General features: G+C 41.4%; 1 protein-coding gene and 1 long non-coding RNA gene across 8 annotated transcripts in view; both read left to right on the top strand.

The window, feature by feature from the left end:
• The first annotated feature begins 2,709 nt into the window (after positions 1–2,709).
• Positions 2,710–24,311, top strand: part of SPAG9 (sperm associated antigen 9) — a 63,003-nt gene continuing 41,401 nt past the window's right edge. For 3 of the 7 annotated variants that reach the window (XM_071452837.1, XM_071452834.1, XM_071452835.1), the window contains exons 1-3: positions 2,711–3,143; positions 9,256–9,376; positions 20,225–20,295. In XM_071452837.1, the coding sequence (XP_071308938.1) occupies positions 2,838–3,143; positions 9,256–9,376; positions 20,225–20,295 (498 nt within the window). In that variant the 5' untranslated portion in view covers positions 2,711–2,837. Of the gene's footprint in view, positions 3,144–9,255; positions 9,377–16,506; positions 16,529–18,216; positions 18,341–20,224; positions 20,296–24,311 lie in introns of those variants that run through there. The other 4 variants (XM_071452836.1, XM_071452833.1, XM_071452840.1 and 1 more) reach the window with 3 other exon arrangements.
• LOC139602738 (uncharacterized) lies at positions 9,386–12,739 on the top strand. The gene is made up of 2 exons (XR_011683410.1): positions 9,386–11,914; positions 12,484–12,739. It is a non-coding gene; the product is annotated as an uncharacterized lncRNA (long non-coding RNA).

The raw sequence follows: 24,311 nt of genomic DNA, 5'->3' as shown, positions 1-24,311 counted from the left end.
AGACAAGAGAGCACATGCATTTAAAGCACAGTTCCTGCCTTAGAACCAGTCCAAATGAGAAAAAATTAAGTGCAAGGCTCTGCTGCACTCCAGTGGAGCTGAATGCAATCACCACAGTTAAAATTCCATCCCTTCTCAAGCTTTCTGCCTTTTTTAAAGCACATTTTCATTTCTTAGCTCCTGGACTACTGCTGGGCCACCAGGTTCCTCAGCTGTACACGTGATATTACCTAATGAAGAATACTGATTTCCCCAAGTTCAAGTTGTGTGACAGAAGTTGCACCAGAGGAGGTTTAGAGTGGATACTGGGAAAAATTTCTTCACTGAAAGCACTGTCAAGCCCTGGCAGAGGCTGCCCAGTGCAATGATGGAGTTACCACCTCTTAAGACATCTGAAAAAACTGCAGATGTGGCACTTGGGGACATGGTTTAGTGGTGTCCTAGGCCGTGCTGGGTTAATGGATGGACTTGATGGTCTTAAAGGGTTTTCCCAACTTAAATTACCCCATGATAAAATGAAGGATGTGAAACAACTCAGAAAATTTTCAACAGGTATTTTCAAGTTTACTGTAAATGTCTGTAACAGCTCCTATTGTTCCCATGACAGAACACATGATCCAGAAGGGAACTCCCTATTCAAAATCCTAAGAAAATTAATCTCTCTCAGCAAGTGCAAGATGCCTTCTAAGCTGTATTATTGTTAAGAAAACAGGATTTCTGATATTATCTGGAGACCTTATTAGAAAGGAAAGGCCTTTTTGCTGCCAGACACCAGCAAACAGAGCTGCAGAGTCCCAAAATCCAGGAGCTAAGATTCTAACTCCTCAGTCACCCCTCAGAGAATCACTGGGTCTATTTATATCTCCATGGTTGTGACAAACAAATACCCTGGGAGCTGTCAGACTGCATTGCCTCACATCTGCCATTCACAGAGGGAGCGGCCTATGGGACACCCCAACCCCACAACCCTACTGGAGCTCCCCACCCTGGCCCCACAGTAAGGGTCTAAAGGGACCAAACCTTCTGCTGTCAGGGGGCCCCAGAGGCTCCACCAACGGCACCAGGGCTTTGATATTCACTCTGGTGACCTGGGGTATCTAGGCCTGTATCAGGAATAGCGTGGCCAGCAGCACCAGGGAAGTGATTGTCCCTCTGTTCTTGGCACTGTTGTGTTCAGTTTTGGGCCACTCACTTTAAAAAGGATATTGAGGGGCTGGAGTGTGTCCAGAGAAGAGGAACAAGGCTTATTAAGGGGCTAGAAAATATGTCTTATGACGCTGGATTTGTTTAGTCTTGAGAAGAGGAGGCTCAGGGGTGACCTCACAGCTCTCTAGAACTACTGACAGGAGCATGCGGCGAGGTGGGGAGGGGGCTCTTCTGCTGTGCCTGCAGAGACAAGACCAAAGAAAATGGCCTTAAGCTGCGATAGGGGAGATTCAGATTAAATATTTGATTTTTTTTTTTCTTTTACTGTTTGTGTGGTCAGGGGTTGAAATCACCACACTGGAGCTGTTTAAGAGGCATCTATACCCAGCACTGTGTAATGTGGTTTACTGGTTTAGAAGTTACAGTGGTAGTGCCAGGTGCATGGTTAGACTGGGTGACAGAACCACAGAATCAACTAGGTTGGAGAAGACCTTTGAGATCATCCAGTCCAACCTGACCCAACATCACCTTGTCAACCAGAGTGTGGCATTGCATACCACATCCAGTCTTTTCTTCAACACCTCCAGGGACGGTGACACCTCCCCAGGTAGCCCATTCCAATGCCCAATCACTCATTCTGTGAAGAATTTCTTCCTAATGTCCAACCTGAACCTCCCCTGGCACAGCGTAGGGCTGCGTCCTCCTGTCCTGTTCCTTGTGACGGTGTTCACAGGGGTTTTCAGATGAGGGAAGAGACAAGGATTTGACTCCATGTTTCAGAAGGCTTGATTTATTATTTTTTGATATATATTACATTAAAACTATACTAAAAGAATAGAAGAAAAATTTCTCATCAGAAGGCCACGCAAAGAATAGAAAAGAATGAATAACAAAGGCATCTGTCCTAGACTCTCTGTCCGAGCCAGCTGTGCCGTGACTGGCCATTAATTACAAACAAGCACATGAGACCAATCACAGATACACCCGTTACATTCCACAGCAGCAGATAATAATTGTTTATATTTGTTCCTGAGGCCTCTCAGCTTCTCAGGAGGAAAAAATCCTAAGGAAAGGATTTTCATAAAAAGATGTCTGCGACAGTTCCTTGTTCCCTGGGGCACGGCAGAGCAGAGCCCGACCTTCACCTGGCTGCACCCTCCTGACAGGAGGAGTTGTAGAGAGAGATAAGATGTCCCCTGAGCCTCATTTTCTCCAGGCTGAGCTCCCCACAGCTCCCTCAGCCGCTCCTCACAGGAAGTGTGCTCCAGACCATTCCCCAGCCTTATTGCCCTTTTAAAGGTCTCTTCCGATCTTGACGATTCGGTGATTTGTCAAGATTCGGTGATTCCTGACGTGTCTCCGACAGCCTAGCCCTTCCCGCTGCCACCCTGCTCCCGCCGAACGCATTTTCCCGAAACGCAACACCAGCTCCGCGAGCGGCCACCGCCATAGCCTCATACAGGCCCTGCCTCTCGATGACATCACCAGCAGACCACACCCCCCGCACTGACTTGTAGTCCGTAGCTCCGCCCCACGCTGCCGTCCCGGCAGACTCCGCCCGGCGCGGCGGGTGAGGTCAGAGACGCGCGCCGCTCCCCACCCGCCCCAGCCGAGGCTTTGCCGCCGCCGCAGGGAGCCGCTCCGAGCAGGACCCCCGGGCCCCGCCAGGCCCCGCACAACTCCCTGCCGCCATGGAGCTGGCGGACGGCGTGGTGTACCAGGAGGATCCCGGCGGGCCCGGCCCCGCCATGATGTCGGAGCGGGTGTCGGGGCTGGCGGGCTCCATTTACCGCGAGTTCGAGCGGCTCATCGGGCGCTACGACGAGGAGGTGGTGGCCGAGCTGATGCCGCTGGTGGTGGCCGTGTTGGAGAACTTGGACTCGGTGTGCGCTCACAGCCAGGAGACCAGCGTGGAGCTGGAGCTGCTGCGGGACGATAACGAGCAGCTGCTCACGCAGTACGAGCGGGAGAAGGCGCTGCGCAAGCAGGCCGAGGAGGTGAGTGCGGCGCTGGGCCGGGGCGGCTCCGTGGGGGCGGCCGCACCTCCCGCGCTGGGCCTGCCCGGGGCAGAGCGGGCGGCGCCTGGAGCGAGTACCGGGGCTGCCCCGTCCGGTCGCGCGGCCGGAGCTGGGGTCGCGACGCGGCTTGGCAGAAGGATGAGGAGGGCGCGGAGTACCTCGCGGTCCGTGTAGCTAAGCCGCAGCGGGACCCGTCCGTGCGGGTCCGTGTGCATGCGGTCCCCTCCGCTTGTCCCGGAGGGATCCTCGGTCACTTCTGCGGAGCGCTGCGCTGCCGGTGGGGCCGTGGGAGGGGAGAGGCGCAAACATGGAACCGTGTGCTGGTTGTGCTGTCACGGCCACGCGGGATGCTCCCCGCGTAGGGGAGGCGGGTTGTCCATTTTTGCAAAAATAGTGACAACGCGTTACAAAAAACATGGAAATACATAGTGTGTAGGCTGAAGCCCTTCAGAGATGGTACATAAAGCTGTAGGCAGCAACAGGTGGTGTGGACTCTCCAGTGATGTCGACTCTGATTTGGGATGTTAAATGATTTTATTTTAGTGTTTGCACCAAGAACCATTTCAGCATAAACAAGTTTGAGAGGCATTATCTAATCTGATATTATAAACCAATACAATAGGAAGCAGCTGTGCAGGGTAACTTCCTCCATCTCATTGTCTTGCCAAACTCCTGAAGGAAATTGGATTGGCAGCATTATCTGTAATGGAATAAGCCATCTTAAAAGTGTATTTCCAGACCCCTTGTCCTGTGCTAATATCTCTGGTCGTGCTTGCCTTCTAAATTTTCCAAAAATCAGAAGAACAACTGCACTGAGGGTGAACACAATATTAACAGTAAAAGCATAATTTAAAAAACACTAGCCCTGTACAAATACTTGTTTGTGAGTGCAGAATGTTGTCTGCAGATTGTTCCAGGTCTCAGTTTGTTATGAAGAACTGTGGTATGAATGGTGTCCCCCCAGCTCTTAGACTGATAGATCTTTCATCCTCCTTGTCAAACATATGGTGGTTTTATGATGCCTTATGGACTCCAGTCAGGGGACTGGAGTTGCCACACTATTTCTGACACAAGCTGATGTAAAAGGGTCTTTTAGAAAATGTGTTTATATTGAGAGTAATAGGAAGGGATTGATAAATACTTTCTGAACTAATTCATGAGAAAATCCATCAGGTTTGAAGCACAGGCAGCATTTGCCAGATCAAAAAACAGGCCTTGGGCAGCAGGACAGAAACCGTACCAATGTGATGAAACAGAACATGGAGTTAATTTTGTTGTTGTAGCTTTTCAGGAACTGTATGTGCCTGTTTTGGTAGTGTGCTTCACTGCCATCTCCATTTCTCTGTGTCATGATAAATTAACTTGAAAGGACAGGCTTTATGCAGTTGAAGAACCAATGCTCATGCTGCAAGACACCTGGCTGATGCTTTCCAAAGTGCAGTTAGACCAAAGACTGTATTTTCATGGTAAGCACAAAGGTCATTTTTGTGATGTGCTGAGGTCATTGAGCTGTACAGGTGTGAAAGTGTTAGGTACAGCCTAGTGTGTTCAGGAGAGGCATGTGTGTCAGTCAGGCATGGTTGTTGAATTATTTTTTCGATGCTGAGATAACCTGATGGGTGCAGTATGGTTGAAATAAAAGGAGGGAACAGAAATTTAACATTTCCTTGGACAAAAAGTTGCTCACTTAGCACATTTCCTTCATTTGGAGTTTGCCTGTGTCATGTGGTGGCAAAATGGAGAATTGAGCTGCTGAGTTCCATATTTATTGTCATCTATTCATAATTTCACACAATGGTTTGGGTTGGAAGGGACCCTAAAGTTCATATCACTCCAACCCCTGCCACGGGCAGGGACATCGTTGCAACACCGTGTTGCTCCAAGCCCTGTCCAGCCTACCCTTGAGCACATCCAGGGATGAGGCTGCCACAGTTTCTCTGGGCAATTAACACACCTTCTTTTACTTTCTGCTTGTTGTTGTAGGAAATTTATTTGCAGCAGTATCTTTATGAACATTAAATAGTTTACTATTTGGGTAGGGGTCTCCTTACCCCATTTTTGTAATTTGCCTTCTTTATTTCCTGTGCTTAAAACATGTTACTAAAGAAATATCTTAAAAGTTGTTGCCTGAGGATTTCTGGAATAATTTTTTTTAAAGTCACCCTGACAGACGTTCTGGGCCTACTTCTTAACCCTCTGGGTACAGTTTTGATCTTTGTAGTTGCTGTGAAATCACTTGTCTGACTTTTAATATGGTAGGTTTTTTGATATTGCTGAAGGAATGGAGGAACCAGCTGCTCCGCTGTTCTGCTTCCAGTTCTTACCTTTGCACTTGGTGACTGTGAGGTAACAATTCCTGCCCCAAAGAAGTGGGAGAGGAACCAGCATTTGTACTTCTGCTGTTTAATACTCTGATAGGAGTTACTTCTGCAGCAATGTGCTGTTTCAGGCCTGCACTTGTAGCTGGCATGTGTTTCGTGCACTTGGAAAGAGGATAAAATCTACTCCATTTAGCTATGCCAAATTAGGATATCTTTTAGCTTTTCTGCTGTTGGTGGGATTAAGCTGTTTTTGAACTCTTTGGCAACTGGGAAAAAGCATTTACCACTACTAAAATTGGTTTAAGTCATAGCATGAACTTGATGTCTGCTTTTTCTTACTGTTCCCAGAGGTAACTTTCTTCGTTAGGATTGTATGTTGAGTAAACACTGTGCAGTAAGAGTTTAAGTATTTTTAATTAGAGGGAACAAAACCGAGATGCATTTTACAGAAAACTTTCACTCTATTTTATGGTTATCAGGTTGTTTTCATTTTCACATGTTTTTCTGTCCCCCAAGTCCATCTGAACTGGCTTTTTAGGTGGGGTTTTTTTTTTTCTCTCTGCTCCAAAAACTTGCCATTGGCTGAGAATCTGTCATTGTTGCAATACACATTGCTGAAGGACGTGTCATAGAATAATAAAGATTGCCAAGTGGGTGGGACCCTGACATCAGATATGCCCAGCATTGCACCTGGGTCCTGTGACAGGAAAACCAGTCAAGATGTAAAGAGACAGAAGATGATAGAAATACAGGAAGAGGTGTTTCATTTGGCTAATAATGTATTACTGAGTGCTTCAGTGGTTGTGTGTAGGACAGAGGGCTCCAAATGTGCTGGGCTGTTGTGTAGTCTCGAGTTCTTATTTATTCCAAAAACCTCTGCAAGCTTTCAAGTAGGTTTAAAATTGATTACATAAATATTTTTGAGTTTAGTTGTGTGGGACTTTCTACACTTTTTATATGAGGTCTGTAAAAACATGTTGGACAAAGGTCTGAAATGATGCATGTGATCCTGCCTGGAGAAAATGGGATGGATTAAATGGGAGTTGCCAAAGATGGCTGATGAAGGTATTACAGGTTGGGTTTCAGTAGCAGGCACATGCAGGAGGAGCTCTGCATCGCATCATGTGTTACACCTCATCATAGCCTAATCAAAATTAGGATCCAGGCATCCAATGCTAAGCATCAGAACCTGGAAACAAGACGGCCTTTTAAGGATCATTCCAGCTGTATTTTCTGTAATCTTATATAATCTGATCTGATTGTTTTAAAGACAGGTTGGTGTCCTTCAGCTTGCTCTTAAAACAAATACCAAAAATCTCACTTCTCACACTTCTCATTAGAGTTGTAAAATACATCTTTGTGGCCCAAACAGGACGTCACTTAAAATGGGGAAAACGAGATTTTTGTATGCATCAGTGTTTTGAATAACCAGTAGCTGGGGTTGAAATGAGAGGATGACTATTGAGTGCCTAACGTGTTCCTACATACACTGCTGGATTTACATTAAACAGTGCAGGAGGTAAGTAGTAGTTGAGTGTATTGTCAATGTAAATTTAAAAAAAAAAAAGTAGTTTAATATGGGTGCTCAGCCAGCCTGTCCTTGGCTGCTGGGTGGTTTATCTCACTAATTCTTCTGTCATTCTTGTGCAGGCTTAATTAGGGTGTGATGATCAATCTGCTGGGGCTGTGTTTGTCATTATACTATCACCAGAAGGAGAAATTAAACCAAATAAAAATATTCAAAGTCCAAAGTTCTCAATCCCAAGATCTGATCAGGTATAGTTTACAGCAGGAGAGGGAAAAATACTCGGCTGTAATTACAGAAATGCTTTATAGTAATGTAAATTTGGACTTTAACAAAATGAAGGTAAACTAATGGAAGGTAACTTTTTCCGTTTTAGGAAAAAACAGTTTTACCACTTGCAGTTGAAGAACTTGAGAGGAAATACAAAATTATATCTATCTGTAGTTTCATGAGTAACGATGACATTAATGGCTCTGAATGGCTGTTTGTTATTCATGAGTATAATTGCCCTGGCCTTTAACAAGCTATGACATATTTTTGGGAAATCATCAGAGAAACAACTAAACAAAGATGGTACAGTTTTATAATTCTTATTTCATGTTTTCCCATGTTTAGTGTAACAAACTTCCTGTGTTTGGTGTAACTTTAGCCCCAGTGCCAAATTTGTGTAAAACTTTGAAGCCCTTTTTGAAAAAGGAGTCTGCCAAAAATAGGCCAAACATGACTTGAATATTAAATGGGCCAAAGTCTTGAATCAGTTACTACAAAGAAGAAATGAAACAAACTTAATCATTGAGGTTTTCAAATTACATTGATTAATTAATATTCCCTAACTTCGTGTGGAGGAGGTAGAAAGATTCCTGCACATCTCTATTTGAGGAGGGATTTTTCAATGGCAGCACCCAAAGTGGAGCTACCTGGGCTATGTCAGCTCTTCCTCAATTGTTGTGGTTTGGTTTCAAGCACAGTCATATGAACACCATGCCCAGTCCTGTGATAGCTGTGCAGAGCATGTCTGAAAGGGACTCTTGTTTCGCTTCATAGGTTTTGGTTCATTTCTACGTCTGAAGTACTTTTTAGTCAGAACTTCTTCTGATGATCCTGTTCAACTGAAGCCCTTTTCATAAGGTTATGAATTTCTGCTTTTGTAAAAAATGTGTGTGCAATGGCTACAATGTAGTAATAGTTCATTAACAGTTGATGTATGACCATTAGAAATACTTTTCCCACTAAATTTTCCAAACAATACATAGGAAAAAAATATTCAAATCAGATTACTGTTTTCAAGTTGCTACCTTCACTGTCCCTTTTCTGCCATGTGGTCCTCAGCTGCCTTTGCCCCTTTAACTGTCGTGGATGTTTAGGATTTTTTCTTGCAGAGATTTCTGGTCTGCTTCTCCTCCTTGTTCTATGAGCCTTCTGCATAACTTGTCTTCTCCTTGCAATGCAGAGCTTAGAGTACTACATGACCTAAAATATCCTTGGCTTTTAGAAGTGTTCTTTGTGCCAGTTGCCAGTAATACATATTGAATTTCTTGACTTTTTAGGTAAGATAAATAACAAAAAAAAAAGTGCTTTCAAAGCTGCTATAATGGCGTGTTGGTAATTTTTATGTTAGAGAATGTAAACACTGTTGCATTCATCAGTGAATTCCAGAATATGGGGAACCACAAGTGTGGTAAACCAAGGAAACAGAAGGAAATGGTGATCAGCACAGAGTTTTCTGTGCAGTTGACAGATTGTAGATGGTTATTAAGGATCTGATGAAGACTATGAGAATTTATAGCAGAATTGGGTGGGAATAGAAAAGATATCAAATAATTTTGGTTAGCACTACTGCTAGTGTGTACCTTTGTGGCTTATGGGTGAAAATAACTTCACTGATGTTCCTTAGTCAGACTAAGGATACCAAGACTCCCTGTGTTCACATGCTCTGTTGGCACTTGTTGTACGTTAAGTTAGACAATAAGGAAATAATTCACATTTATGTTAATCCTAAGCAGGTTCTCTGGAGTAGCTGGCACTTAGTTGCAAGTTATTACACAGTATAACCTAGACTGGGTGCTTGACTGATGGACCGGGACTGAAATAGTTCTTTGTGTTTAAATGTGGCCTATGGATCTATTCAGTTTTGGAAACCACCTTGCACCTTCCTGGCTGTGAAGGGCTGCTGTGTTTCTTCCTACCTGCTGCAAAACCTGTAATTAGTTGTTTGGTCTAACTTAACTATTTTGTTGTTGTTTAGAAATTCATTGAGTTTGAAGATTCTCAAGAACAAGAGAAAAAGGACTTACAGACCAGAGTGGAAGCATTAGAGTCACAAACTCGACAACTTGAACTAAAAGCAAAAAACTATGCTGATCAAAGTAAGTAAAAAACATGGTGCTCTCCTATTAAGTGTATTAGTGCATTTTCATTTTTGTTCTGTAAAGTGATAATACATATGCCCTCTGATTCCTGTACTTAGACAGATAACTGGATTTAGCTCTTGTGCAAGTCTGTTTTCTTTAGAATTAAGGCAAACAAGTCAGATACGAGCTTGTGACTTGTAATCGATCCTTCTGGTATCCTGCTTGTATTGCTTACCTTTTAGACCAGGCTTTCCTCACATTTAGCAACTTTTTTAGAAGATGCTTTGATTACTTCCTTGTTAGTGATAACAAAATAAGATATTTTCTTCCTATTAAACAGTTGTCTGTGCTAAAATAAAGGTAATCTTCAGGTTTAGAAGCACAGCTGGGAGGAGAAGAGCATTGCTGGTGATTCTCATTAACTTCTATATAGTTTTTGCTAAATGATTTATTTCTAGGAGACGTTTAGTTTTTATAGAAAAAAGTTTAGGGAGAACACTTCCCTTTTTAGAGATGTTCTGTGTAATGGAAAAAAAACTTCTGGAAACTTTGGAAAAGATGATAGTAATCAGTTGTCTTGAAACACTTGACGTTGCATATATTGTAGTTTAGCCATTCTGCTGGGCTGCTTCTTATCCAGCCACACAGTCATTGAATGAAACTTCATCATCAGTTTTTCTACTTTTATACTTCAAGCTTCTAAGCCATCTTCTGTTGATGTGAGACTGGTGTGTTCATCAGTTAATATCTAGCTTTTATTGCTGGACTCTGCAGGAATGTAAAGTGAGATTGTGATGAGGCTGAGAGATGACCAGTTTCTAAAAGCAGTGTCAGTCTTCAAAGTAGCCCCTTTTCACTACTTTTTTTTCCTTTATTTCTGCTCAGCTACATTTCCTGCCCCTAACACAGTTAGCTCTTTTCCAGCTGAAGCTTGAAAATTTTCCTGTAAAATTTAATTTTCAGTGGCATGATTAAGCCTATAGCAGGGCAGGAGTATTAGTCTGAGAGTGTTAAGATGAATGTAGGTGGCACCTAGGGCAGAATTTTACTGAAATTTGGGCAGTTCAGAATGTTGTTGGCAAATCTTAGAGGCATCACCTGCTTCATTATCCATGTTCAAGTATTCCCAGATTCTGTATAGGCAGGGATGAAGGAGCACTTCAAGCAATCTTTCCTAGTAAAGACCAGTGTGATTATTTCCTAGGATTGTTTCTTCGTAGAGGAAGTCAGGCTAAAATGGATAATTGTATTGTACCTGAAACCCTGCATTTCTTGTGGAACAGTGTTGTGTGTGTATCTAAGAGCCTCACAGGAGGGGAAAATAAAACATTGTAGCCGGAGTTAAGTGTCCTGTTTTGGTGACAAAGATACTGTTTCTAGAAGACCTGTGCTCTAAACACACAGCCCAAACAGCTTGTTCATGGGAGACCTCACTCACTGACAACAAGATTGTGGATCAAGATTGCATCCTGTCCTGTAAGCCATGGCTTTATTGTGTTAATACAATCCGAAGGATAAAGTGGTTGCATGAAAAAAAAAAATCAGTTGGATTTCTGACAATGTATGTGGCAGCATACCTGGAGTTTCTCTAATAGAAATTACATTTACCATGTATTGATAAAAACATTTTATGTTGCTCTGTGAGTGTGTTGGTGTGAAATTCTCTTTTTGCTTTGAAGCCTTCAAGTATATGTATGATTTTAAAGTTTTATTTATATATTGTGTGTATATGTGTGTGTATATATAAAATAATAATGAAAGTATTTTCTCAAGAAACTCAGTTGTTCCAGTAGAAGCACTGAGGGTTGCTAGAACTACTTTTATTGTAAGAAGTAATGTTACTAAAAACAGTTACCATAACTACATAAAGCTCTAGTGATGATTTTAGACACTTCCAAAATCCATTTATGGGAGAAAAAAAAATCTTTGTATTGGAGAAAAACCTTCTGTGATGGCAAAACTGTATATTTGGAGAAACAATAGGGCTGGGTCAAACTGAGTTTGCTTATGCTTGGCCTTGATAAGCTGTCTGGGACAGCATGAAAGGCTGCTGGGAAGATTTGTCATGCTGCTGATGCAGAGCAAGATCCAAGGGGACATAAGCACATTTGTTGAACACCTAATGAATATTATGCAAGTTAACTGTGTTTTTTTAGTGATCTAAATTTCTAAGGTATGAAAACCATACAAGTACATATTCGTGAAGCAGCTTAACCTTACTGCATTACCTTGTTTTGTTTTATAGACCAGGCAACTGGCATGTTGTACAATCCAAATTACCGATGTGTCACTTTAATTAAGCTCCAAGGCTTTTAGCTATATTTCTTTTTCTCTTCTACTTCCTATAGTACTGCTATGCATCTAAGTTAGGCTCTGGTATTGCTAACTGTGTTACCACGTCAACATTCAAAACGGTGGCAGTGTTATCACTGGTAATGGGAGTTGCAAATGTCTGGCACAGAGCAAGAAACCAAATAAAACCTGGGTCTGGAGTGCAGAGTGAGATCACAACATCAGTTGGTGATATGAGTAATAGATTAGAACGGAAAACAGGTAATACATGGTTCTATGTCATACTTTACCTGCAAGACTTTTTGCTTCGTGTAGGCTGCCTGTGCTCTGTGTGTTTTTTCTCAAATAAGCAAAGCCTGTGAGAACAAGTTTTGTCCATTAAAAAGTTTTGACTCATTCTCTTTAACACTGGCAGTGCTGAGCATTTAGTGAAGACTTGTCAGCTGGGGCAGCTCTTAAGTCACATGGTTAAGTTCTGCTTGATTGTATGTGCTTAAATCTGTATGCCAGTCAAGAAGTTATGGTTATTATGTCCTGAATTTTAAGTATTTGTTTGTGCAGTCTAAGTGATTGTCATACTAAATCAAAAGAAAAAAAAGTATTTCTTTGCACTTAAATTTACCCATGGGCTTCCATCCTTAGCCGTGTATTCAATCCCTTAGATTAGAATAAAGCTGCCTTTTGAAATTCCTGAAGTGAAATCAGGAGGTTATTTTGTGTCAAGCAGTTGCCCCATTCATTGGTTCGCTGACTTCTTTTCCCCTCCTCAGAAATTGAAACAGTTGCTGCCACATGAGTGAACTACCTTGAAGTGCTCTGTTCTTTTTTAGGAGGAGGTTGGAAAGAGGGGGAGATGACAGCAAAACACTGCTGGAAGGACTGTGAGCCTGGCAGATGATGAAATCCCGAACGGTGGAAGCAGATGCACTGGAGTTATCACTCCTGCAAAATGGGACTTAGTCCTGATACTTGATGGGATGTGGTGGTTGCCTAAGTCAAGTTTGCTGCGAAAAATGGTGCAATATGTGGCGCTCTGGGATAAATTCATTAAACTTTAGAACTGCTTAAAGGAGAGCAGAGGCATAAGGATTTGCAGCTTCTATTTGAGTGCAGGAATGGGCTCAAATCAAGAGCACGGATGAAGCTCCTTGGCTTTTTTTTTTTTTTTTTTTTTGATCCAGCTTTTCATCTCATTTTGCACAGCTGCTTTTGGCTGTAACTTTTCCCGGGTTGCTCCTGTCCCTTGTGTGGCCTGGCTCTCAGCAGTACCTGGACAGAGAGGGGGGAAGGGCAATGCCTGTGCTCTTGGAGTCTGTGCCATGTGGAAGCTCAAGCAAGTTAAATAGCAGAAAGTTCCTGGGGATTTGTTTAGGAATGATGTTGGTACAGGCAGAGGTTTTAGAAGTTCTTGCTGTGGGTCTATAGTAAACTTTTACTGAGTGTTGGCAAATGTCTATTTTTGGGTTTATGACTTACCCAGAATTCATGTAATTTTTTCCTTCTCAGCAGCAGAGGGCACCTGTGGACATGATAATGCCAGATGTTTAGTAAATAACATTATTTTGTTTTTGCAGTGGTGTATCTGAGGCCAATGCCAGGCTGTGATATATTTTTAAGTATTTCTTAGAAGAATTTGAAAATACCTGACTTCCACAGTACTTCAAGTCTTTGCTGTTGTGAGACCCCTTTGTTCTACTTGTAACTTGTTTGCAGCATTAAAATATTTGAGATGTCAACCCTGGACCTGGAAAACAGAGGGCTGTTAAAAACTTGTAATAGCAATACACAGCTCATTTGTCCAGCAGTGCTCTGTGAATGCACATGATACTGCTGGGAGAGTGCTCAGTCTCCAGTTACAGGAAGGGATAAGATCTTCTCAGAGCTCATGGGATGTTCCACTGAGTTCTGGGTGGGGATGGGGGACGGGGACGGGGTGGGGGGATGGAGCGGGCAGGCTACAGAGGTTTATTTTAGTTTCCTTCCTCGCCTCTTTCTGGGAATGTCAGTTTTCTTTATGTATTACAGGCTAGAAGTTAATTAAACTTTTGGGAATAAAAAATGACTAGTATATATTGACTTACTACAGGAATGGAACAGCTTTGGCGTAAGCTTTATGGAGGAATCGTTCTTGGGGTAACTTATTTATTAAGAGAATCTGAAAACACCATGTCTCCATGATTGAAGTGCTTTCTGTGCTTTCTAATGGAGGTGGTAGGCTATGGGACTTGAAAGATTTGGCTCCGTTTCTGGATCTGCCTAGTGCTAAAGTACAACCAAAATAAAACACTGCATTTGACAAGAAAACAGATATATCTACTTACCTGACTTTATCAAACCTGAGCTTTGTGTGCAAGATAGATTACATTTGGAGAAAAACAGCATTTGTGAAAGAAACCTAACGAAACAAAAAAACCTCAAATAAGTATAATCCCAAGTAACAACTCTTGAGTTTTGGAGCTGTAAATGTTGTGACACAACTCTTGAGATGATGGTATTTTCCATGTCAGGTGATACTCTCCAGATATTGCTTGCTGAAGGTTTTATTTGGTATATGAGACAAATGCTTTGGAAGCTGACCTAAAAACATTTGTTTTTCTCAGAAGCTAAACAGAACTACTGCTTTCATTGGCTTCAAGTGAAGATGCAAGACCAGGTTTTGTTGTGAGTGTTCTGCAGATGGTATTTGATATCTGATTTTCCTCTGAGCTCTCAGGACACTAGCTTTGCTGTAATGTACACCCAGGCAGACAGCCACTCTTAGATAATCTGAAGGCATCCAATATCTAAGATCTCTGCACATGGGATATCATGCAGCTCATGTGGCTCTGTAGTTAACAGGGAGACTCTGATGTGAACTTTCAGCTGTGAAGTTTAACAGAAACAGAAACTTCCCAGAAAGTTGTTTTGAGACTTGATTTGTGTATCTGCACAGATGGTGATGTGAATAACTAAACTGGTGTGAAACAGCTCTGTCAGTAAATCCTGCTTCTAGGGATGGCTCAACTGGTGTGTATCTCAAGGAATACAAGAAAGCTTTTCAATAGGTCCTGGAAAGAAGTTGAAAAGTTCAGGTTTGTTCACTGGGAGCCTGGATTGTTCCTACTTCATTTTCACAGGCTGACAGCAGTAAAACTAATCTGATTTCCAGCAAAGGAGGAACAGAATGGCTTGGGTTCCTGTATTTCTTGATTAGCGGGTGTGGAACTGAACTCTTTGCTAGTGTGTTCTCAGTGTGGATGTTCCTCATCTCTGATGATATCAATCATTATCTCAGATTTATTTACCAGGCAGATTCCCCCTGCCCTTTGCTACACTGTCCCTCAGGTGTCAGTCACTACACCTGAAAAATCCTTCTGTAAGAAGTGTGAGTACCAGGGTGCACTGGAAAGGGAGGCTTTCATCCTGACTGTGCGTTTCACTGTGCCTTCCCTGGCTTCCCGACTCTGTTCCCAAAGACCTGCTGTCTGTGTGGTTTTGGGAGCCAGCAGCCCACTAGATGGAGCAGGGGGGTACAGCTGGCTCCAGGGTAGGCACCGAGCCAAGCTACAGGACTCAAGGGTAAAATAAAATGGAGTAGGAAATTAGAACAGTGATTGGCCTGCTTTAAGCTTCGCTGTTAATATACCTGAGCAAAAGTGGTGAGAAGAGCTTGAAATTCACTGGTGTATAATTAACTGCTCATGTGTGTTTTTAAGTTAAGGGAGTATTGTAGTTTATGTGCTGGAGTTTGGTTGTTACAGTGATTCTGTTGCTCAAAATACTGCAGTAACTTAAGAAAATTACTTTAAATTTTTCTTTTAGAATCTTACATTCTTGAGTTTATACTGGCTTTTACAACAAATCCAGTCTGCTAAAGCTTCTGTGTCCACACTGACTTGATGTGGATTTTATCAGACAGGGAGTTGCTTCAATAGCCAGATGTATAAATGGAGCATCCCACTGTTTGCAAAGCAGTCAATCAAATGTTTTCTCAGTAAAACACCTCTTTTGCAGTGACTGGGCAAGAAGTTGAATTTTGGGCTTGATTTTGTGTAGAAGTTTCTGGTATGTATTTTTGATTGTTTGAGTTTCAGCCTATGTGAGGAATGTCCTGGCATGTGGTTGTCTTTATATTAAATGTTGTAGCAGAATGTTTAAAGAGTTTTGGGTTTTTTTTTAAGTTTTGTTTTGGATTTTTGATAACAAATTGCAGAGATTTTGTGTGCCTGAGACAGAGTGCAAACTTGAACAGTCCAGAAGTGTCAGGGATAAGACCATTACTGCTGCATGTGTTGATACTTGCTATCAACAGAGCATTCTTGACAGCTAAATTATCTTCATAATTTCAAGTGCTCTACTTATTAAACTGAGATCTAGAACTGTATTTCACAGTGTAAGAGCTACTTGAACATGTTGGTCTTGTCAAGGGGTTGAATTTTTCACTTGTTTTACAAATTAGTTTTCTGTGCTGGTTTGATTTGCAGGCCTTACCACTTCCAGGTTAAACACTTGTTTGATAGCTTAGTCCCCTTTTCAGTCCACGAGTGATGTGTGTGTTCTTTGGCGACTATTTAGGAGGTCATAAGGTCCTTCTGGATCTATATCTTAACTTTGGTGTGGGACCTCTATTAAGGAATAGAGCCAGATGAAAGCTGTCCAAGGAGAGTCTTCAGACAATCCTGATGCCAGGAAGGGCTTGTTAATTAGCTGAATCTCTGTCCTGGCTTGTGTAGGAAGAACTTGTAATTCCTCTTGAAGGCATCACACTGGTTGGATTTGCTATTCTAGCAGGTCTGTTTCTCTTTCTCCCCCTCAGGCTTATCAGGAGTTTGAGGCAGAGGACAACATACAGATGAAGGGTGTTCCAAACTTGGTAAAAGCCATCAGACTTGGGAGGTAAGCTCTGACTTTCGAACAGGCAGAGTGGGCAGCTTGGCAGCCTAGTTCCTCATAATGCTATCAGGAGACAGAAACTCCAGTTTCTCTCGTATACTATTACATTTGATATCCCATTTTTAGGCTTAATTGGTTTTCTGTGAGAGAAGCTTCATCAAGATTGGTATCTCAGGTCATTAAAGGTGTTAGAACATTGGCAGTGCTGGAGAAGTTTGCACTAGACCTTGGGTTTGAGTTTGTGGAGATGTTTCAGGGGGATGCCTTCTCATCAGCCTAAAAGCATTAGAATATTTGCATTTTATGCTCATACTTATGATGCTTGAAGACCTTTGTATTTATTCAACATAAGCTTCTAAGAGTGAGTAGTGCAATGTTTTTGTTGCGTGTTACATTTTGCACGTGTATTATGTTAAACAATGTAATCTTGCAATGTAAGGTCTTCCTTGATGTGACAAGGCTTTGTAAAGACACATTGCACAGAGACAATGGATACTTCTGCTTTTAGGATATATATAATCAAACTAATTTTATCATCCACCCATAAGAATTTGACATCTGAGTGGAAAAAAGTCTGAGACCGAAATATCAGATGAACTTTTTGTATTGTTGCTTAAGTCTGATACGAACTATGTCTGGTTGGCACTTGGCAGGCTCAGCATGTGGCAGGCAGTGCCAGCACCCAACTCCATTCCTCTTGGGGTGTTATCAGGGCCAGAGTTCCACTCCTTTGTATGTTGGTGTATTAAAATGGAACTGGCAACAGTTCAGTTTAAAACGTGTTTCTGGATGCCAGTGAAAGGCATTTTGCCCTCCTATTTAGTTTCCTCTTACTGCTGATGGGACTTAAGTTTCTCAAAGTTTTTGGGGTGAGAATCTGGTAGTCTTCCTCAAAATTCTTCTGACTCTGTGATCAAGTTGGTGGTGATTTCTGATCCTCGGGGAATATCTGATCTCTTGCACAATGTTTAATTGGAAAAATAAAGTGTGTTCCGTTGGTTTTTTTTGCAAGATCATATTTTGATGGGAGGCATATTTTGGGTAGAATAGATTTCTGGTGCTATATGTCATCCTGCAGGTATTGGAAAAACCAGTTCTGAGGACTGTTGTGCTGTCTGTTGAGGGTATGTAACTTAGTGTACATCCTCTTCTGGCTGAAACTTCTACCTCTAGCAGTGTTGCACACCTGAAATGACTTCCAGAAGAAAGTGCTTAATGTCAGTTATATCATCTTCTGGGCCTTTAATAGTTTTAACCTTTGTACTTAATGAAAACAGTGGTCAGATCTCATGGAGATATCCCCCTTGACTGTGCAGCATCACTAGCCATGTACGTTTGTCTTCAATGAATTGATTCAAGGAACTATTTATTATAACTGGGCCATTAAAGTTTAAAAACATTTAAAGCTTTTCTTTCTTCACAGATGGAAAAAGTGGTGTGCTTCTTTATGGAACCTCAACCTCTGTGCAAGTGTGTGTTGTATCCATAACAGTGGGAAATGCTTTTCTGGATTTCCTGAAGGCTGGTTTTGGGCAGCTGCAAAGAAGGGTGTTGGTAACACCTGATGTAGTGTTAATCTCCATTAAATGTATTGTTGAATACTTTCCCAGATTCACTTGCAGAATTCATCCCTGGAGTTGGCTACACTGTGTAGACATGAACTCACTAAACAGTGTTGGGTGCATCACCCTGGTTTGTGTGGGAGTTCCGGGCGAGGCTGAATTGAACTGTGACTTCACTACCCAGCGCAAAGCAGCAGGGGAGGATCCTTGGACACTGTTTGTTGAAGAGGGAGCTGGTTTCATCAAGTACAAGGTCCATCAGTCATACCGTTAGCACTTTCTGATCTCCTGTTTTCCCAAAGAAGGTTTAGCACAGTGGAAAGGTTTCAAGGGAGATCCTCTGGGATCTGTGGTACACAGCCTGGGCACAGTGTGCTCACATGAGAGCTGCTGAGTATTTCTGATGGGCAGCTGTTTAGCATCTCATAACTCATTACTTGGATGTTAATCAGGCAAAGATAGTGTATAAAATATGGTCTGTCACATCATAGCTTTGTTAATTATAAGTTCTGACTCTTGCTTCTTAATGTTTTACCAAAGGCTTCCATAAAACTGCACTTCAAATGTACAAGGAGACTTAAAACATCTTGTGCATCAAAACAATAAATGGAACTCTTCTGTTTAGTAGTGTTCTGCATTGCATAAATATGTGTTTTTTGATGCATGCATTGTGCTGTAAAATAAATTTTTCTCTATGTTGTGTTATGGATACTTGTGCCTTCCCTGCTATTTGATCCAAAGAGCTTTTGTTCTGTTTGATAATAGGGCAGAAATGGAAGCATTAGATCTGGCAATGGTATAAATAATATTTGATGTAATATTTTGGCCAGATATTTATAGATGGACTGCAAAAGGTTGTATCAAGGAGTGAAATGTTCTTATAAGAGCAAGATTAGATTAGTAGTGCAGAATGTTTATACAAATTTGAGTGAGTAGACAGTTATGTATTTTGGTTCACTCATTTGACTTGGGCAAAGAGTTTTTTTCTTTAAAACATACTTATGATAAAATACTGTGCCAAAATACAGATATATGGATCAAAAAGAAATGATATATGGAGAATTAATTTTCAGGAGACCCAGCTGGCAACGCGAAAGCATGCAAAGAGCAGAGAAGGTCTTGACATTTGTCTTCAGATAATGTGTGTCTGGCAGTGACTCTCTGGAAACATGGAACTATAAGTTTGAACTTTCCCAGGGATATTTAAACATAGCAAGTAGAATAAGCTCAGTTACACAATTTGATACATGTGCTTATGTCACATGAATATTGTGTTCAAAAATACCTGAATAGATAGAATTCACATCTAAGCAGCAAAAATGTTTTGTGTTTGAATGACACAATAATAAGTTGTGTGTAGAAGGTTCTGAATTCTGTTATTTTTTCTGCCAATTAATTGCATTGGGAGATCACAGTTTGTTTCTGCTCAGTTTCATCTGGGCTGAAACACAGCACAGATGAACTGAGCTGCTTCGTTGGTTTCATCTCCCTCTAATAAGAACTTACATTTTAAAGTTCTCCTAAATCTGCTAGATCTTGGAATACCTACAGAAGTATTCAAATGTTTTCTCTCTTTAAATCTACTGCTTTAATGCTTAGTGAAGTGTGAGTGAATGCCAGCAGAAACCTTAATTTCTGTACCACATAGGGCTTGAACGTGTTTTAACAGATACCTTTCCTATGTTTGTCCTGGTTAAACACCTCTGGAAATTGTGTGGATGTGTTTTAGGGAACTGATGTAGGACCTTAGCTGGAGCACATGGCTTCATCTGGGATTGAGTGACATGGCCTCTGCCTCTTCCCGCAGTTTCCATGTGAAACAATCTGGGTTGGGGTGAGCAGTAAGCTGGCCTTGAACAGAAAAATCCCCTCTCACTGGCCTAGCAATCAGCAGGGGAAAATAGGACTTGGGCTCCTTAGGGGAATGCAAATTGCAATATTGTGCTGCTGTTGTTGTACTTAGAAAGCTCAGTGATAAGAGCTTAAAAACATAACCACTGACATACTTTTTATCCTGCTTTGTGCTATTCACTTCTAGGAATACTCTGATCTGTTTGCTTAGTCCCAAGCAAGTCAGTCTCACTTACTAGAACTCTGAGTTTAATTTTAATTCTTTTATTTTTATTTTTTCTTCCAGTTAGCAGACTTGAGGAGCGGGAGGCAGAACTCAAGAAGGAATACAATGCACTTCATTCAAGACATACAGAGGTAGGTTGTTACATCAAGATGATTTTGGGGTATCTGCAAAAATGTATATCTGTGGAAAACCTTGTGTTGAGAGCAATTGGGAAAAGTATTGAATATTTTGGTTTGTACCCTGAGTTGTAACCAGGCTTCATTTGGTGATGTAGTTTTTCTCATTCACATCTGAGTGACTATTTCTCAATGTTTGATTACACATCTGTCATTTTTATAGCTTTGTCGGATATGGAGAAGTTTTCAAAAGGAATTTGTTCTTCCATATTTCACAGGCAATTTTTCAAAATACACTAATAGGCTTCAAATAAATAGAAATGAAATTACATTTTTAAACTCTTTCTGTCAATTTTCTGTGTTGGTTTTTTTGTACCATTGAAGGAAAAAATCCTTTCAAAACCTGGCCTGCTGGGATTTGTGATTAAAAAAATTCCCTGCCATACTTTATGGATACCTATTGAAAATGGGATTTGCTGATGAAGACAGAAAAAGTTTGAATTTGTTAATTTAAATAAATAAGAACCACACTGTTTAAGTTGGGTGCAAAGCACAAAACCAGGACTTGCAGTACTTCAGTTTTCATTAGGAGGTTGCATTTGCCATGCAGGGATGTTTTACTGCCTAAGTCATATCCATATTTTAGTGAGGAGGTCACTAGGTCCTTTGAATTATTCTGATTAATCTAGAGTCTCACTTGAGCACAGTTCTCCTTACTTTCCTTGTTTTGCCTTTGGAAGGTCAGAGAGCTGGTTTTAGATCATTGCTATCAAAGAGATCAATGCCATACTGACTGCTCCCAGTCCAAAAGACCCACGTGGGGAAAGGGGAAGCAGATACAGATGTCAGATTTGGTTATCTTGAATGCTTTCAGCAACATTAAGTGTTTTATGCTGACAGCAGCTGAAAAGTGACTTGGAACTATGACTAGTCTGTAGTTCTTGTGTGACAAGACTTCTGAAGCTCTTAAAAATAATATGTTTACTGAAATTATAAATATATATGCATTTAAAAATCACATTTGTTACTGGGTAGCTGCTTTAGAATGCTTTAGAATATCTAGAAAACTAGATAGTTTTCAACATTTGTTGAAAACTGGAAATCTAAATAAAATGAGAAGTGACAAATCTTAATGGTGCCCCTGAGGTTTGGCCTCCTTTTGTTCTGGAAGTACTTCAGAGTATTGGGTGCTTGCAGAGTTCCAGTTATTGTAATTCGAACCTGTGGGTTCTGTCACAATAGAACTGACAGGTTTTTATTGAATCCTGTTTCACAGAATTAAAGATTAAATGTATTGGGCACCATTCAATGCACAATTCAATGAAACACTAATGTCATGTTCTGCATATCATGTCATGATATGTCTGAATGTCATGTTCTGCATAAGTTTTGCTCCAAAATGGACAACAGCCTCTCCTGGTTTGATTCCAATTTATTCTTTTACATCTTAAATACGCTTTCTTTGGTGTAGGGAGAGATGTTTCCTTGGGCTTTACTATTACTGGGGTGACTATCCTTTCTTCATCAAGAAATATTTTATAGTGCACCATGGCATATCAATACCTCCTGTTCTCCTAAAGTCAGATCTCCTGTTTTCTGTACTCCTCACTTTCAATATGATTGCTTCCTTGATTCTTTGTTTTCCAGACCAGAGTGAATCTTGCAAAGATGCACCTCTTTAAAGGATTGAGCATGTCAATATTTTAATGTTGTATCCTGGTGCATGTCTGAGACTCAGGGACAGAAATCCCTGGGAACTGGAAAGGACTGGCTGATAATAATGCCCAACTCCCCATTCCCTTTGTGATTTCCTGCTTCCCTTTCTACCAACAAATTCTAAAACTTTCTATCTGTGTAGTAACTTTCTTCTTTTAATGCAAGGTATTTTGGCAGATATCCAATCTCCTTTCAGCACTTAGGTTTATCAGTTTTATTGGATCAAATATTTCTATCAAATACTTGGTTCTTAAACTTTTTTCTTTCGTGCTTTACTAGTAAGGGATACTTCTTTCCTTCTGAGTCCACTTCACTGTTTCTTTACAAGTGATCCATCTTTGATACTTACTGAAATAGCAATTATTTTACTTTCAGTTGACTAAATAATGGACAGAGCATTTAGAAAGATTTTTTTTTTAATTTTAGCTCTAAGATGCTTATTTGACAGATGTCGCGTTAAAGATGCAATGCACATTTTGTGCAGTCTTTATTTCTGACAATTTTTCTCTCTTCCATCTTCATTATTTGTTTCCTTCTACCTCCCAGCCCCCCTTATTCTTTACTTCACTGATGAATATTTCAAAGTTGGATGTCTTTCTCTTCCAACTGCTGACCTGAGTCAGTATCCATGTCCTTCAAAATATCCACCTTTCAGCCCTCCCTGTCTGTCTGTGGCTGCCTTTGCTAGAGTTCACTGCCCAGCAAAGGTGGTGGCTCAGCACCCCAGGAATGTCACCCATTTTCAATCCTAATGGACCAAGACCTACTGAAGCTGAGTCACCTTGGTGAGTTCTACCAGGGATGTGAACCAGAGAGCTGAATCAATTCCTCTCTACAGTGTATGTGTGGTCATGAGAGCTGGGAGTTCTCCTTGGAGCTCAACCTGCCAGGAACAGGGTCTGCATTGCAATTCCAGCACCAGCCTGCTCAGCAATGAAGTGTCTGTAGCTGCAGAGATAGCAGGGCTACCCGGGATGGGGAGAGCTCTGGGGACAGGCTTTAACCCTCCATGATCCTTCTGTTAAATCAGTGTCTGTCTTGCTGCTCTCTGGAGAGGGCAGTGGGCTGGCTGGTGTGAATGCAGGATATCCCATTAAGCCTCCTTCCCGCTAACTGGCTTGATTTTAAATTAGGGTGTAAGAACCTGAGCAGTTGAGATGGCAGATTGGAAGGTGAGGTGTAGCAGGTAGTGAAGAGGATAAAATGTTTGGTCTGAACAGAATGGCTGGAACAGCCTAAACATGTTCTAACTTCTGTGCTCTGGTTCCTTGTCTTTCCTGTGCTCGCAGTGGGTTTTGATCTTGTGCTGATCATACTCTGCTTTAACACTCAGATGAGATGAGTGACAAAACAGTGTGCTGGAGTTCCTGAGGTGGAACTTCTGGAACCTAACTATGCAAAATCTTGTTTCCATCTTTCTTGGACTGTAAAGGACTAGATGAAGGAAGCAATTACACAGCCAAGGGCAGTATGCTGGAAAGCAGAATGGTTTACGGTAGTCTAACATTAAAGTCTTCAAGTCTTTGCTCTTTGAATTAGAAAGGAATTCTGTCCGTTGCCTCTTGTATCTGTTCTGTTTAATAGAATCTGGCTTGTTTTCGTTCCTGGATTAAAGCAGGACTGTCTGCTTTTTGCAGCTGTGAGGGCTTTTTTGCCTTTGCTGCTGAGATGATGCGCTGCTGCTGCCTCTTTGAGAGCAAACCATTCAGGGTGGTTTTACCTGGTGAGTAGGAGGTAAAGGATCTTACTTTCTTTTTTCTGCAGAGCTAAAGGACATAACTTCATAACTATGGCACTGGCTTTTTAAAGACTTGGCTAAGGCTTTTATGTTTATTATTCATTTGGGAAACTGAGGCAAAGCAATACTTGAGATCTCCTGGAGAATTGACTAATACTTGTGGCCTCTCTCTGCACAGGTTTCCAAAATAAACCTCTTTTTTCTCTTTTTAAGGAAGTTATTCTTTTTCTCCTTTGGGAAACACTAGGCTGAGGTCGTTCGATATCTTTCCCTGACACGTAGAATATGGGCTTAATTTAATGGAGCATAATTGGGCCATGGAAATTTCTCAGTGTTCTGCACTGATACAATGTGACAGAGCAGTGAGCCTGGCTCTGGCATTGGGAATGGACTTTGTCAGGTTCATTAGGATAAACATATCCCTCGCAAGTCCCTGGGTAGGGGACAGGAAGAGAAGGCTAGTGGAGTTGTCTATTTACAATTATAGCTAAGCATGGGCAGCTGTCACATTGTCTGTGAGATTAAACTTTGGATATCAAGTCAAGCAAATAGTTTTTCTAAAGCCTTATGCTGAGCA

The sequence above is a fragment of the Agelaius tricolor genome, unplaced genomic scaffold, assembly GCF_023055355.1.
Source record: "Agelaius tricolor isolate 1412-34295 unplaced genomic scaffold, bAgeTri1.0.p SCAF_35, whole genome shotgun sequence".
In the NCBI taxonomy this organism is placed as follows: domain Eukaryota; kingdom Metazoa; phylum Chordata; class Aves; order Passeriformes; family Icteridae; genus Agelaius; species Agelaius tricolor.
This window is presented reverse-complemented; position numbering and strand designations above follow the sequence as displayed.